This window comes from Diorhabda carinulata, chromosome 9 (genome assembly GCF_026250575.1).
Source record: "Diorhabda carinulata isolate Delta chromosome 9, icDioCari1.1, whole genome shotgun sequence".
In the NCBI taxonomy this organism is placed as follows: domain Eukaryota; kingdom Metazoa; phylum Arthropoda; class Insecta; order Coleoptera; family Chrysomelidae; genus Diorhabda; species Diorhabda carinulata.
Genome location: NC_079468.1, coordinates 7,044,382 through 7,062,100, shown reverse-complemented (window position 1 = coordinate 7,062,100; position 17,719 = coordinate 7,044,382). Strand labels below are relative to the sequence as shown.

General features: G+C 32.5%; 1 protein-coding gene across 8 annotated transcripts in view; it reads right to left on the bottom strand.

Annotated features, from left to right (window-relative positions):
* LOC130898064 (uncharacterized) overlaps nt 1–17,719 on the bottom strand; it is a 299,991-nt gene that overhangs the window by 89,149 nt on the left and 193,123 nt on the right. For 7 of the 8 annotated variants that reach the window (XM_057807100.1, XM_057807102.1, XM_057807104.1 and 4 more), the window contains one exon: nt 7,120–15,872. In XM_057807100.1, coding sequence (XP_057663083.1) covers nt 7,120–15,872 — 8,753 coding nt within the window. The remainder of the gene's footprint in view (nt 1–7,119; nt 15,873–17,719) is intronic. The other variant, XM_057807101.1, reaches the window with a different exon arrangement.

Sequence of the window (17,719 nt, the reverse complement as noted above, 5' to 3'; positions counted from 1 at the left end):
ATTGAAGCTGTTCATAAAAATATTCTAATATTGTGCAACAAGAAATTTATTATTTTATTTATTGATCTGTATTTGAGAAAATGCTTTTAGGACTATCTATATATTTAGATAACTTACTTTTATTAACAGCAAAGCTAATTTGCAAGCACTTAGGTAGGCATTCGCTTTCGCATTCTACTTACTTCGCATATATACGTCAAAGTGTGTGTCATGTTGTTTACCTTCTAAGTATGGATATGATAACACAAAGGACTGTAAATTTGTTCATAAATGTTCCGTAAAATTTTTTATTTGTTCACACATTTATATATTATACAACACAATATTGTCAAGGAAAATGTAATCAATGTGAAAGTCGTAATAGGATTTGATTTTATTTTATCCAATTCGAAAGAATGCGGTTTTTCTGTAAAAAAAATAAAATTGTATGACTATTTGCATCCGATAAAACTCAAGCAAAATTCTATATTTTTGGCTATATTTTACATTATAATTTCTCCTAATAATAAATATACAACCGGAAAAAGTAACACGCAGCAGAATTTCAGAAAGTTTCAACCAAGTACAAGTAATGGATGTTAAAAAACGAGGGTTCTGCTGTATACTTTGAGATACAAGAAAACTACGAGTTTTCTTAGAAACGATTTTATTTATGTTCCAGATTTCACAACTTAGAAGCTTGAGTCCAGTTATATTCTGTAATGCACTTTAAAATTGATGAATTGCTGTTGTGAAATTTTGATAACGTAAATATTTCTACAGTTTAAAGAATAACAATAAATCAAACAAGGCTAAATCTGGCAGTCAGACCTGGTATTTGGCTCATCCTCTTTATTGAATCAGCGATAGATAGTTGCTTGCAAAATACACATTGCAACAATTTAAAACTTTCTTGTAGATCATAGCGCACACATATTCTCATATATTAATCTCATCTTTCTTGACTTAAGGTTGATAGAATTTAAAAATGCAGAGTTGCCAACTCTAGTTCCCTGGTATGTCAAAATATACAGTTTTACCCTCGTAAAGCATCGTCAACGGTCCAGGAATAAAAAATAAAGCTTTTTAGGCAAGTTTTTTGTATATGAGGCTTTTTTTGTTAGATTAGATTTCTTTCTAGAATCGGTCGATAAATGTACATAGTAACAACAAAACAAAAGGTACGACTAATAACAAACATTGATATTGATAAATGGAATTCTGAATTCAGATGATATTTTTGAAAAGGTTTACAAACAGAGAACGGGGAATCATGCATTAAATATAATGAAAACGTTGCTAAAAATGAATAATAACTGCTCAAGAGCTTTTCAGAAAATTAATAAATTGCAAAAAAAAGCAAAGATTGATTTGATAATAATTTTAGAGAATTAGGAAACAGAGAAACACAGGATAATTAAATGGACTACATCAAACAAACAAGACAGAATAAGTTATGAATCAAAATTAAATATAGCGAATAATGTATGAAAAAGCACAATTAGCACAATTAGTTAAATAATATATTAGGAAATAAACAATAAAATTACAATACAACCAACGAAGGAATAAAAGAAGGAACCGGAGAAATAAAAAACGATCAAACAAAATAGAAGAAGTACGAGAAAAACGCTGCGAAGGATTGAATTGTGGAAACAGAATACTGAAAAATACGAAATTGAGAGACACACAATGAAATGTTTAGAAGCTAAATTATTGAAATATGGATGTAAGTGTCATCTTATCTAGTCTAACGGATATGGATGAAAAAATGCTAGAAGATTGCCATGCTAAAATAATCTCATAGTCGCTTATCGAAAAAAAAAAAAAAAAAAAAAAATACCTCGACATGAAGCAAAGTATCGAGACCGTCAAAACGTGAAAAATTATTTAGGAATTATAATTGGAAAAGCTGGAAGAGCAAATAAATTAGCGGAATTGAGGTATACCGAAAAGTGAAACAAAAAGAACACCAGGCAAGCATAATAACCAAAAATAAGGAAAATTATAGAAGATTTCTAGGACCAGACACTATGAGATATCTAAGTTATAATAAATAATAGATAATGAGCTAAAATTCATAGAACAAATATTGAAGCAGTGAGCAGTGTATATTCAGTCTGGCCTAAACAGAGCAAAAACTTGCTAGGAACAAAAATGTAAAATAAGAATAAAATGACAAAAGATATTGAATAGCCAGGACCCACAGTAATATGTAGAAAAAAGGAAATGGCCGAACAAAATAAACGGATCAATAAGCAATGCTTTGGCAACCGCGAGGATAATGATGATGAATAGTCACCATTAATTTATTTTTCCCTTTTTTACATAGTCGATGCCGTATATAATACAAAATACATAACTTTCCAGCCGATTATTGCGTTTATATCTTCGTGTATTAGAAAATTTTATTTAACAAAATATCGGAGAGAATGAGTTCAAAATGTGACGGCTATCGTTTAAAGGATGGTAATTTAAAAGAAAAACATGAAAATATGATTTGTGGTTATCTCTATCTATCAGAGCAAGGACTTATTGAACGATAGTTTATGAAATGAATGAAGCTATGAAAGAAAGTCAAATAAAAATAAATATAACAAATGTCATGATTATAAAGTTGTATGTATTTAAAACGTTGATTTGATCAATTCTAATTGAATTTACGGTAAAAATTATAAGGAGCCTTGAAACAATACTTGTATTATCACTAGCGTATGCATTGTTTCGAGTCTATCAAAAGAAACTTGAAATGTAGTATTAGTAAGTGCAACGTTTTACGTATACAGGGTCGTATCATAAGGAAAATTCATATAAATTCTAAATATATATTGCAATATTAGTTAGTAAAAGTTGGATTTGAGTTATAACTTGTGGAATAATTAACTAATTATATATGAAGTTTGGACACAAAGCGACAGGAAAACGATCATACATCTTAATGAAATTGATACTTAGAAATCAAAAATACTGATATTTATAAGCATTTTTTGGTTAAAATTCAAATGTAGGGGTAAATAATATCATAGATATATAAACTAAAAAGTGAAATGTTAGTCATTGAATGAGTGTTATCGAAAATAATTAGACATAGATAAAATTGGAATTAAAGATTGACCTCGTGGTACACAGGTACAAAAAAAATGAGATGCCACAAGGTCATACACATAACCAAACAAGCGATAAATTATAATACAATAAGCAAAAGAAAACAGATCTCATCGAACGCGAAGAAAAATTATCGAGAAAGATAAACTTAACATGAAAAGAGGCTACAAAAATAGCTAAAAACATAAGGAAATGAAGAGCCTTCGTTAACAAAATTGGATGAAACACACAGAACGACGCAGAAGGATAGCGAGATCATCGTTTTTTCCACAGTTCCTGAAACAGTGACAGGTGCCTTGAGCTGTATGACGATGATTATGAAGTACCACAAAGTTCTGAAAGTATGTAAATATTGAAAAAACTATGAAACATGCCATTAAACAACAAAAAATACAGAATGTAGTATCCATGATATAGTGATAAGTAATTGATCTCCTGCTACAAGATCTATAGGTGAATATTAGACAAATAGTTGAAGATAGTCTGCCGTACCATGTGGTACTAACTGATGAACTAAACTTAAAAAAATTGTCTTCACGATAGGACCAACACAAGCAAACTTGAAAAAACATTTCCAGTCGTTTTTTAAGACAGTATAGATAGGATAAAAAATTTTTCTTGGAATAGATGAGCGATTATCGGCTGTTTTCAAAACTTATAGTAAATGATAAATGATAAATTATATTTCTTTAGAGATGCACTAAAAATCTATAGGAAAAATGTTTCAACATTGATGAGGGCTATATCGAAAAATAAAATTAATATCTTCCCAATTATTCATTATAAGTGGGTCAGAGAAAACAAGAACAGCATTCATAAATATAATTAGTAAACTCACAAACACTTTGGTTAGAAATATAGTTTGTGGATGTATATTCTCGATATAAGATACAGTTCTGACAGATTTTCTTTATTTGAGATAACATATCACTCAATAAATCGTGTAACTAACTAAGAAAAATACATTTTTTGCCAAAAATCATTTAATTTATAAATGTAATCTCTTTCAAGAGCAATACAATCATTCCAACGCTTCTATAACTTCTCGATGCCGTGCTCGTGAGATTTGTCTTTTGCCTTCATTTGAGCTGAATTTCTTAACGGCGAACCTTATTTTGAGATCAGCGATAGCCAATATTTATTGGGGGGCCAGATCTGGATTATCTGGATAAGGAAGCAAATCGAAGTTTACCAACAACTTTATGTAATACTTGCTATTGATTGTCTCTCTCTTTTAGAGATAGTCAATGCACAATATTCTATGTGCATCCTAAAATACTGAAGCCATAACCTTCCTAGCTCACTGTTGTGCCTTTCGATGTTTCGGACGTGATTCACCGGCTGCAATCAACTTAAATGCTGATCGTTTTGATATTGAAGTGAAGAGATGGTCCATGTTTCATCCATTGTCACATATCGATGCAAAAAATCTGATTTATCACGTGTAAATTTGGCCAAACATTGCTTTGAATCATCAACACGTTGTTGTTGTTGATCAACTGTGAGTAAATGCGGCTCTCACTTTGAAACAATTGTGAATACACTTCCTTCTTATATCTTTCGGCCTCAACTAACTTACGCCATTTCAATTTACGATTATGCATAATCAATTTGTGAACTTTTTGATGTTTTCAGGGATAACAACCTAAATTGGTCGTTCAGAACGTTCACCATCATCGGGGTCTGTACAATCTCGTTTAAATTCATTGAACCAATAACAAATGATTCTTTTTCGATGGAGCAGAGTCCGGATAACACTTTTGAAGTCATTGCTGAGCTGGTACAGTTATTGTTTGCGGCTTTCTAGCATTGACCCAAAAAACTGTGAATAAAATGAGCATATCTAAATGAGCTATGCAGAGGTCTATGTTAGGAGTGACATTACGAAACGAAAACTGCGTAGAAAAACAATGGCAACAGTCGGGCAATTAAAATGGAACTGGGCTAGACAAGTGGCAAGATTGACAAATAATAGAAGGACAAAGAGAATACTAGAATGGTGTCCCAGGGATGAAGCATACAGCAACAGGGGAAGTTCGCCGATACGATGGACAGAATATTTGAAAAAGATATCTCCTAACGGGATCCAAGAATCCAACTGAACAAAAGGGTCTAGGTTAAGAAAGGTTTATATCCAACATAAATGATGATTATGATACTAATGATTAAGCATTTGACTAATCAATATACCTTCTGTTTTTGTGAAGAATGTTAATTTTTCTGCTGATTTAGTTTGATTGACCCTATCTTTCGGTAAGTAACTTTATCAATATCCATATTCCTTCTTACATACCCTTATAGGAGATTCTTGATTATGGTGTACGAATTCCAATTAGAAATAAGTCAAGTTTTCTAGATTCCTTGTGCATGTTTGATGGTATTTTGCTCATTCCAAAGTTTATTTAAACGTTTTTATTAAAGATTCTCAGTGATTCCATTACCATTAGTACTATGTCTACTTTGACATTTTGTTTCTTTACCATAAACTTAGTAATCTAGTGACATAGAATTATAATGTTTTGTTCATTATAATGTCTGGTGTGCTATTTATTTTTCTAAATTATTGTTACTTCTTCGTTATGAAGTTATAATTTTGGCGAAGTTCCCAGCGAATTTATGTACATACTTATCGTATCGTATTACGTAGTTAGCTGTGGTATTCCGATATTATGTGTTTTATGGTTTCGGAAATTATCTTGCAAAAATCTACGTCTACTACCTATCATTACTTACTCTAAAATTGATCCTATACTGCAGTTTTAAGTCATGCTTAATATGCTATCAATGCTATTTGTAATTTTTTAGTTGTTTCGGTTGGTGTTTCGTCTTGAGATTTTCCTCTCGTATTTTTCCAATTCTATTTCTACTATCTATCCCTCTGATCTTAGGAAAAGTTACTTGTGTATTATACTTATTATTATTTGTTTTTGAAAAATTACTTGCGTGATTTTCTCCACTAGATACATCATGCAGCAAATCCACCGATCGACTGCTAATTTTATACATTACTTTGATTATCCAAGGTGGAGCGCTATGTAGGGTTACCTTTGGAATATTATTATGGAAATATTCAGAAGCTGTTATTTTGTCGAGTGAACCTATAAGCTTTTGAAAAAACAAATGCCTCAAGTTCATCTCCTTCGTCATCAATTATTTTATCAAATTTGTTTACAGCCTTCAGATATTTAATGTTGTAATATTATTTTTCTAGTAGTTATTTCACATACCTTGATCTTCTCTTATTTCAGGAACTGTTCTATTAATCTATTTAGTTAGTTTTCGAAATAAATTTATTGAGGATTCGGAAATGGTTTCCATATTCAAGTTATGAGTGTATGGTTGAAAGGAGGCGTTTAATTTAGCATTTTTTTTTCACCTTCACCTTATTAATTCTTGGAACTTTGTAGCACCTCAAGTTATTTTTTTAGTTTTCATATTGGTTAAACATACCAACAATTTTTCCATACTATTTCATATTAAAAATTGTTTTTTTCATTCCACCCTATTAAACGAACCATAATACGTAGTATAAAAACATACAACTTATAATCATAATCAATACTTTAGTATCTAGAAATCAATAGAGATCACAAATTTGATAATATTGAATTTTTATTTACTTTTTTCATTATCATCTGTAAACTGAATAAAAATAAAAAATATGACATAGAAATATTTCAATATAGAAATATTTGAAAATCACACTTGATATTTTCAATTCCCTCCAGAAAATGTTCAAATATACGACTCTGCACATTGTCATTTATTTCGCTACTACAAAATTGATAAGATAACCTTCTGTTTTTAATTCAAAGTAACCAGTGAAGTAAACAGTTTTGCATATTTTTTTAAATGTATGTCAAATAACAATAATAAACATTAGAACCAGTGTATTTCGATCAACGAAGAAAGTGTTGTGAATTTGTAATTGATTGTTTATTAACAGTTGTAGTAACGAGGTTAAATGCTGTGTGTCGAAACAACAACAACTGTCAGGAAAACCAATAAAAAACATTATTAATTAAAAAATCTCACCACGTATTTTTTCCTGCTGTTTATTTTCATCTTCTTGCCAATTGGTATGCCTTACAATAACATCATTCCCTGGCACTAAGGTAGTAGTATCAGAGGTGACAACACTAACCTGTTGATAGTTGGGGGCGGGATCTTGAGTTATCATCACTAGACTCGTATAACGCGCTGCATGACGTGATAAAACCTCGCCGCAGACTATCGCACCTGGTTGAACACCGTCGTTACGAGCGGGTAACGATTTCCCCTCTACGTTAACGGCATCGATAGACCGGATCTCGTTCCATTCACTAAGCGCACGCTGGTGATCGGCGCCTGCCGTTTCTACTGGAGTTTTCCCGACGTCGACGGTGTCCATTAATTGGTCGTTATCAGTATGTGGGATTGTGGGACAACTGATATTGCTAATGAGAGGATTTTCGCTGGAGATTTTGCTAACTAACAGATCTTTGTTTAAGCGTTTCTCACATATTTCTTCGGATGTTATCTCATGTGTTTCTGATTCATCATTCTCGGAAATTCTTTTTCTTTTAAATATCTTTTCAATTATATTTGGGGTTGTGGCATCTCTTTTATTTGTTAAATGTTTTTTAGATTCGTCCTCACCATAACTTCTTAATGTAAATTTGAAATTTTGAGCCAACTTAATGTTGTCAAAATTTTTTAGAAAATCGACATTATCCTCGATTTCATTTCCAATGTCAAGCATGCAGTCGGTCATTTTACCGGCTTTGTCAAAACTTTTGATAATTTCGTGACTTCTGCTGATATCTATATCATCATCTCCAAATGAATTACTTGAATATACAACAGCTCGATTAGAAGTTTTCAAATAGTTGAGATCTTTTCTATTTGGAACAATATCAAGACCTTTTTTAGCTACAGGTTGATTTGAATCATTAGATTCTTCATAAATATTGATTGTTTCTGTATTGAAAGATTTGAGTTCAAATCTCATAGTTGGAGATACAACATTTCTGAATGTTTCACATGATTCTCTTATATCTTCAAGTGAATCATCGGATTCGTCATAAACATTTATTGTTTCTGTATTGAATGCCTTCAATTCAAATTTCATGCAGGGCGATACAACTCTTTCGAATGTTTCATATACATCTTCTATATTTTCAGTTTGGAGCTCTTTATCGGTTTCTTCGAAAATGTCAATAGTTTTTTCACCAAATGGTTTAATTTCGAATTTCATACAGGGTGATGCAACTGTACTCAATTTATCGGATGGATAGTTTGTGATCGGTGGTTTATCGGATAGATTGCTTGTGATTGGTGATTTATGGGATTCGTCATAGACATTGACCTCTTTTGTATCAAAAGGTTTTATTTCAAATTTCATATAGGGTGATAAAACTGTGCTTATATTATAAGATGCACCGTTTGTGATTTGTGATTTTTTGAATTCATCAAAGACATTGACTTCTTCATTTTCAAAGGGCTTTCTTTCGAATTTCATACAAGGTGATACAGTTGTCTTCGTTATATCATTTGAATCGGTGAAAATAGGTTCAAATTTCCTAAAGGAAGATACAACTGACCTTGGTTCATGAGATGAATTGCTTGTAATTGCTGATTTGTCGCATTCTTCTAAGACGTCAGCATCTTCGTTTTCAAAAGGTTTTATTTCAAATTTCATACGGGGTAATACAACTGTGTTCTCTTCATCACAAGAATCGGCTGTGACTGCTAATTTGTCGGATTCTTCTAAGACATTGGCATCTTCGTTATCAAAAGGTTTTATTTCAAATTTCATACAGGGTAATACAACTGTGCACACTTCATCACATGAAACGGTTGTGATTGCTGATTTGTCAGACTCTTCTGATACATTGGCATCTTCGTTATCAAAAGGTTTTATTTCAAATTTCATACAGGGTAATACAACTGTGCACGTCTCATCACATGAATCGGTTGTGATTGCAGATTTGTCTGATTCTTCTAAAACATTGGCATCTTCGATATCAAATGCTTTTATTTCAAATTTCATACAGGGTAATACAACTGTGCTCCCTTCATTATAAGAATCGGTTGTGATTGCTGATTTGTCGCATAATTCTAAGACGTCAGCATCTTCGTTTTCATAAGATTTTATTTCAAATTTCATACAGGGTAATACTACTGTGCTTACTTCATCACAAGAATCGGTTGTAATTTCTGATTTGTCGGATTCTTCTACATTTCCATCTTCGTTATCGAAAGGTTTTATTTCAAATTTCATACGGGGTAATACAACTGTGCTCACTTCATCACAAGTGATTGCTGATTTGTCGGATTCTTCTAAGACGTTGGCATCTTCGTTATCAAAAGGTTTTATTTCAAATTTCATACAGGGTAATACAACTGTGCACGCCTCATCACATGATTCGGATGTGATTACTGATTTGTCGGATTCTTCTACATTTCCATCTTCGTTATCAAAAGATTTTATTTCAAATTTCATACAGGGTAATACTACTGTGGTCAATTCATCAGATGAATCGGTTGTGATTGCTGATGTTTCGCATTCTTCTACATTTCCATCTTCGTTATCGAAAGATTTTATTTCAAATTTCATACGGGGTAATACAACTGTGCTCACTTCCTCACAAGAATCGGTTGTGATTGCTGATTTATCAGACTCTTCTAAGACGTTGGCATCTTCGTTTTCAAAAGGTTTTATTTCAAATTTCATACGAGGTAATAAAACTGTGTTCAATTCATCAGATGAATCGGTTGTGATTGCTGATGTTTCACATTCTTCTACATTTCCATCTTCGTTATCAAAAGATTTTATTTCAAATTTCATACAGGGTAATACTACTGTGCTTACTTCATCATAAGAATCGGTTGTAATTTCTGATTTGTCGGATTCTTCTACATTTCCATCTTCGTTATCGAAAGGTTTTATTTCAAATTTCATACGGGGTAATACAACTGTGCTCACTTCATCACAAGTGATTGCTGATTTGTCGGATTCTTCTAAGATGTTGGCATCTTCGTTATCGAAAGATTTTATTTCAAATTTCATACGAGGTAATAAAACTGTGTTCAATTCATCAGATGATTCGGATGTGATTGCTGATTTGTCAGATTCTTCTACATTTCCATCTTCATTATCAAAAGATTTTATTTCAAATTTCATACAGGGTAATACTACTGTGTTCAATTCATCAGATGATTCGGATGTGATTGCTGATTTGTCAGATTCTTCTACATTTCCATCTTCATTATCAAAAGATTTTATTTCAAATTTCATACAGGGTAATATTACTGTGCTCAATTCATCAGATGAATCGGTTGTGATTGCTGATGTTTCGCATTCTTCTACATTTCCATCTTCGTTATCGAAAGATTTTATTTCAAATTTCATACAGGGTAATACTACTGTGCTCACTTCATCACAAGAATCGGTTGTAATTTCTGATTTGTCGGATTCTTCTACATTTCCATCTTCGTTATCGAAAGGTTTTATTTCAAATTTCATACGGGGTAATACAACTGTGTTCTCTTCATCACAAGAATCGGTTGTGATTGCTAATTTGTCGGATTTTTCTACATTTCCATCTTCGTTATCAAAAGGTATTATTTCAAATTTCATACGGGGTAATACAACTGTGCTCACTTCATCACAAGAATCGGTTGTGATTGCTAATTTGTCGGATTTTTCTAAGACATTGGCATCTTCGTTTTCAAATGGTTTTATTTCAAATTTCATACGGGGCAATACAACTGTGCTCACTTCATCACAAGAATCGGTTGTAATTGCTGATTTGTTGGATTCTTCTACATTTCCATCTTCGTTATCAAAAGATTTTATTTCATATTTCATACGGGGTAATACAACTGTGCTCTCTTCATCACAAGAATCGGTTGTGATTGCTGATTGGTCGGATTCTTCTAAGACATTGACATCTGCGTAATTAAAAGATTTTATTTCAAATTTCATACATGGTGATACAACTGTGCTTGAATCATCTGGTGAACCGCATGTGATTGGTGATTCTTCGGATTTTGCGGTATCTTCATAAATATTGATTTCTTCCTCATCGAATGCACCAATTTCGAATTTTATACATGGAGCTACAGCCGTATTTATTGCATCAGATGTGTCGCTGATAATTGGTGATATATCGGATTCTTCATACATATCAATCTCCTCATTATCAAAATCGCTTAGTTCGAATTTCATACAAGGTGATACAGGTGTGCTTATTGTGTCAGATGAATCGCTGATAATTGGTGATTTTGCGGTTTCTTTAGATATATCGATTTCTTCCTTATCGAATGCATCAAGTTCGAATTGCATACAGGAAGATACAGCCGTACTCATTATCTCAGATGAATCGCTGATAATTGGTGATATATCGGATTCTTCATACATATCAATCTCCTCATTATCAAAACCGCTTAGTTCGAATTTCATACAAGGTGATACAGTTGTGCTTATTGTGTCAGGTGAATCGCTGATAATTGGTGATTTTGCGGTTTCTTCATAGTTATCGATTTCTTCCGTATCGGATTCACGAAGTTCGAATCGTATACAGGAAGATACAGCCGTACTTATTGTATGAGATGAATCGCTGATAATTGGTGATATATCGGATTCTTCATAGATATCAATCTCCTCATTATTAAAAGCGCTTAGTTTGAATCTCCTATTAGGTGATACAGCTGTGCTCATTGTATCAAGTGTATCGCTAATAATTGGTGATTTTTCGCATTTTTCGTGGATGTCAATCTCATCTAAATCGAAAACATTTAGTTCATATTTCAAACAGGGTGATACAACTGTATCTAATTCATTAGGTGAATCGTTTGTGGTTACTGATTTTTCAGCTTCTCTATTCAAATCGATATCTTTCGTATCGTAAGCCCTTATTTCGAATTTCACATCGAGTTGTGCGGATGGATCTCTTGTATTTTTATCGATACTTCCTGAATTAAACGCATAATTATCATGTGATTCGTTCACTGTTTCTTCTTGGTAGTTGTGTGATACTTCAGTTGTATTGGCTAATACGGGGGCAATGGTTTGTAATCCATACTCTATCTTTTTATTGGCACCAAATTCATCAAATAGTTTTACATTTTCATGAATATTGTCAGTAACAGCTGTTTCTTGACCTCCCATTGGTGCGCTAGGTGTTGTATTGATTTTGCTGCTATTAGTCACACTTTTATCAGTAATTTCTTTAATTTTTTTATTTTGAAGTGATAACAGAAGATCGGTTGTCGTTGGTTCTACAAAACCAGTCAAAATTGTTTCATTTTTTAGCAGATCATTGTCGTGAGTAAATCCACTCTCACTGTCAACATTCCTTGTAGTATCTATTAAATTCAATCCTGCATCGATAGTTTGAAAGTTTTCATTACATTTTTTACTTGGTTCACTAAAGTTATCCACCTTTATTTCTATCTCCTCGTTGGTTTTTATATCAGCACCAAGTATTTCAGTTGTTATGTGAGAAAATACTTCATTTTGATTTTTAATGGCACTGTAATTTTCTTCGATCTTCGAAGGTATTATTAAGTCCAAATCTAAAGTATCATCTAATTTTTCAACATTTTTGTGGTCAATCATTTTTGATTCTTCTAATAATGTATCTAATATTCTGTTACTGTCATTATCAAATTCATTTGCTTTTAGTACCAACCTGGTAATTGAAGTACTAGTGCCAAGCAAATCATTCTGTTCTTCAACTTCACTTTCAACTGAATCGAGGTTAGCTAAGTTATCCAGAATTACAATATCTTGAGAATCTTCGGCCTTAATTTTTTTTCTATCATCACATACAACTTTTGAGCTTAGGATTCCATTTCCAATATGATCATTATTATTTTCTTCACTAATCTGTGAGCTCTTGTTGCAAGTTTCCACCGCACTATCGTCGTGAAGATTTCTATCAACAGATTTTTTTGATTCTATGAAATAATAAGTTGATTGTGTGAAATCAATATCTGAAATGTTAATTACAACAGCTTCTACATTATCTGTTATATTTTTGATATCCTCATCATTTATATCTAATTTTAAGTATCCATATCCATCAATATTTTCAATGTCTTTCAAAGTATCAGTATCAAATGAGTTGATAAGTTCCTCAAATTTATTTTTTCCTTCAGCTATTGTTTCAATGTCTTTCTTTATTCCATTTTTATTCACATGATTATTGTCATCGTCACTCATATTCTGAAAATTATATTCTTCAACGACAACTTTATCTGATATAGTCATAGAGTCATTTATTTTAACGTCTTCCTCATCAAAAAACATCAAATCAGCAATATCATCTTCAGTATTGCTTGTATTTGACTTATAGTTGATGGAACAAGCTTGAGATATATCCAAAAGTGGTTTTTCAATGTCAATGTATTCGTCAATATCATTTATTTTTTCAATTGGATGAGGTAACTCTTCGCAAGCATTAAAATGTTCTTTTATTTCTTGATCAGTAATTATATGGTCACCAAATATGTCAATTTCGAGGTACTCGTTATTTGTTATTTTTTCTGCACTTACATTATCAGTTACATTTGTGTCAGAAGTGAGAATTGATGACACTGTAATTTCATCATCAGTTTTTTGATAGTCGAAAGATTCCAGAAGTGTTTCAATTTCATTCAAATAATCATTATCTGAAATTTGTGTTGTCTCTGTTATAGAGCTTTGGTTACTCCCATTATCATCATCATTATCTAATATGTTAGTAAAACTAATGGATCTGAATTCTAAATTTTCAATGTTTTGTCCATCTAATGTCATATTTGTTTTGATTGTAGAGCATGCAGTCTTATTATAAATATTTGTCTTACCTTTTTCATCTTCTAATACTGCTTTATTAGTTGTAATTACGTTGTCCTTTATGTCCGAGCTGTCTTTGATTTGTCCCTGGAGTGGGTGAGTAGTTTGCACTTGGTCCTCAGTTAAACTTTCGCTGCTAGTTTCAGATTTGTTGGTGTAGTCGTAACTGGTACTTTCGAATTTTTCATGAGCAATTAAAGCATCACCTTTATCGGCACATAGTAGTGATTTTTTTGTTTCTTCTTTTGTGTTAATATTTGCAGTGTTATTAACTTCTGATGAGACCACATTGACTTCGTCATCGGGATTTAATTCAGTCGTAATTTTTTCACATTTTTCATTTTCAAAATTAGACGATTCCTCCGATAAATTGAATGTGACCGTAGATTTTTTAGATGTTTTCAAGTTAACAAAATCTTTATTTGTATTTCCTTTTGTTAAATTAGATTTAATTGAAGAGCTTGAGATTTTTTTCGAACCTTGAAATGATTCTTTTTCTTCATTCTCATTTCTTACATTATTTTCTGGTTCGTCTACTTCATCTTTATTAATTTTAAAATGTACAGCCTCATTGAGTTTAAATTCATCACCAAACGGTAAATCTGTTTCGTACTCTTTTTTAATTGCTTCAATATCACTTTTAGTTAATTTTATTACAGCAACTTCGTCAGTGTACAATTCCGTTTCTATCAAATCAGAATCATCAAATGAAAAAGTTTTTTCATTAATAACATCGGAAAGTTTTTGTTTATTTTTGCATAAATTTTTCTCTACATTTGCCTTGGATAAATATGAATCAACATTATCTGTTAGTTCATTAACCCCGTAATTTTCTTTGGAGATAAAATCTTTTGATGTATCGTTGAAATCCTTAATTTGATCGACATCACTAGAGTTCACAGACTCGGCACTGACATCGGATAACCCGGGACTTGAGAAATAATTTTCTTTATTTTGCTTTGTTGAGTTTTCAGTAGCTTTATCACTCGATTTACTATCACAGACGTCATCTTTTTCGTCTAATTGCTTCACATTTGTTAAAATTACAGTGCAATCTAATTCCGTGTCGGTGTCGTTATCTGAAGTATCCGTATCACTACTAGAACTACACGAATTCGATGAGGAGGATAAGTTTTTATTAACGACGAATATTCGCGAAAATCTCCTCGTTTTTTGATCGGCGACAGTACCGGTATCATCACTATCCGTATCAGCTGATCCCGACGAAGTCATATCATCCTCTCTGACTGAACTATGTGACATACGTCCGTCCTCCTCATCATTATCACTAGAAACATTGCTACTGGGTAAAGCATCGTCGCTATGCCGCTCGGTACCACTAACGTTGTACATCCGACGCACTCGAGATCCCGAATTATCACTACAATCACTGGAAGAGTCACTAGTAGACGCGTACCGATTTTCACACTCCAAGTACCCCGTAATATTTTCTTCCGCTTCAACAACCGGAGGTACGTTATCGGGTTCTTTGTGTGTTCCAAGCGCGCAGCCATCACGGTCGGTTGTTGCGGGCATAGTGGTACCGGCGTTACCACCGTTTGCATTGAGTGTCGGCCAGATAAGGGCGGACTGACTCAGGTACGGCCACAAGTTGCGCGGTAATACGCGAAACCGTTGTTCACCGAAGACCATCAGTGGTGGCTCATGTGGGGGCCATAACGTGGGCACGGGGAATGGGATGGGTACTGGTACGGGTATAGGAATGAATTGTGTTTGTGCACCGCATGCATGACAGGAGGGTTTCGTGAAAACTTCTTCTGAATGGACACATTGTAAAGCAGCTGTATCATCCAACACTTTTTCTCTTCGGGATTGATTGGTGTCGAAGGATATTTCTTCCGATAACGTTCTAGATTGGAAAAGACTGTCTGATGATGCTGGAGATCCGCTATCTTGTCTAATGTTATCTTCATCGGTGCCGGTGTCTGATTCGCGCATGCGCCTGGAAAATAGTAGAAAAATATTGTAGACACAGTAAAAAAGTATATTCAGAAATTTTTTCGATAAAACATATTTACAATCAGTTGAATACACAAACGAAAAGCTTTTGAAATATTTTTCTTCTTAGTTAGCGACTAATTTTCGACTTAGAAATGATAAAACCAAAAATTTTTAGTATTTTACTTATTTATCACTAATACAAGGTTTTCATGTACCATTTCCATATTTAGTTTTTAAAATAATCTGTAATTAGGTTAAGAGTGTATTAGTATTATATTTATACAACCCAATGATGCACACTCGCAGCTTATCATTTTTGTCAAAGTACTGTAGTACCAGCCAGTTCTCCATTCTGGGGAATAAATGGAAATCAATAGGTGCAATTTCGCGGATACTTAAAAACTTTCAATCTAAATGAATTAAGCATTTCTTCGGTGCGATTGCTAACGTGAGGTTGATGTCATGCCAAAACAAGTCAACTTTCTTTGACGCTTTTTGTCAACTGCTCCTCTTTGAGCAAATTTTTTTTGCCGGGAACTTATCTGATTCTACTCCATGGATTGTAATTTTATCTTGTCACGATCTATGATTGCATCCCTATGTTTATAGTAAAAATATCATTCTCAATTCGCTCACCTTTATAGTGGTTTGTAAGCAATTTTAACACTCATCTGCACAAAATTTATTTTTCAATCTGATATTTCATTATCATATAGAAGTTGATGATAAATTTGTTATAAAAGATTATACAACAAAAAATGTATCACTGACTTGATTTCACAATTGGGGAGATTTTCAATTACTTGTTTATGTACTTTCTAAATAGTCTCATTTTGAGTACATTGAGATGTTGATGTTGGACGTATACCAAATATGTACCGGGTGTCCCAATAAGAAAGGCTCTCGGCCATATCTCGGGAACTGTTTATAGTACAGCTTCGGGAAAAAAATTATAACAAAAGAGACCTCAAGAAAAACTTGGAAATTATGTATAGAGTTCTAGGTCCACCGCCAGAGGGCGTAATCTTTTTGAAGAGAGCTCCTTTCTACCAATGTAAGAGTTATAATTTCGAAACAACCTAATGAGTAACATATACGCTAGAGGGCGCTATTTAAGGAATATAAAAGTAGACCAAATTAACAACAGAATAGCGAGGTCACTTTTGTTATAAAATTTTTTTCCCGAAGCTGTACTATAAACGGTTCCCGATATATGGCCAAGAGCCATTCTTATTGGGACACCCGGTACATATATAATTTCTCGGCTTCTCTGTTGTTTATATTCATATTAAGTACAGCAAAGAATTAATTTTATTGACGATATCACAGATGCTTTTGATATCTCGTTTATAGTCTAAATATCTAGAATTCATAATAATTATGCCTAATAATTCTTTTCCAAATCGTTGTTTTTTTTTTAATTTTTTTTCTCGTGAATATGGTATGATTTAAACAAAAGAGTGAGATCGAAAATGAGGTTTTTTTATTTTCCTCATGTTAAGTTTAAAAATCTTTGGTTTCATCTATATTGATTTACAATTCAATTATATTTTAGTATAACTTTCATAAATATACACAGCGTGTTTAAATATGCACAAAACTAAGCACAATTTTGTAAGCGACAGAAAATAAAATAAAAATTACCTTCGAAATAACAGTTGGTTCAAAAACTGGAAATTAAACTAAATAAAATTTTTAACAGGTGCTATTACTATTAAAAACACCTGGTTCACTCATAATTTAATACACTCTATTGAAACAATAGAAATATATACAATGTATTATGAAATATAATTCCATATAAGTACACATAATTTGTTATATTATTAATTTACAATTACAGTAACT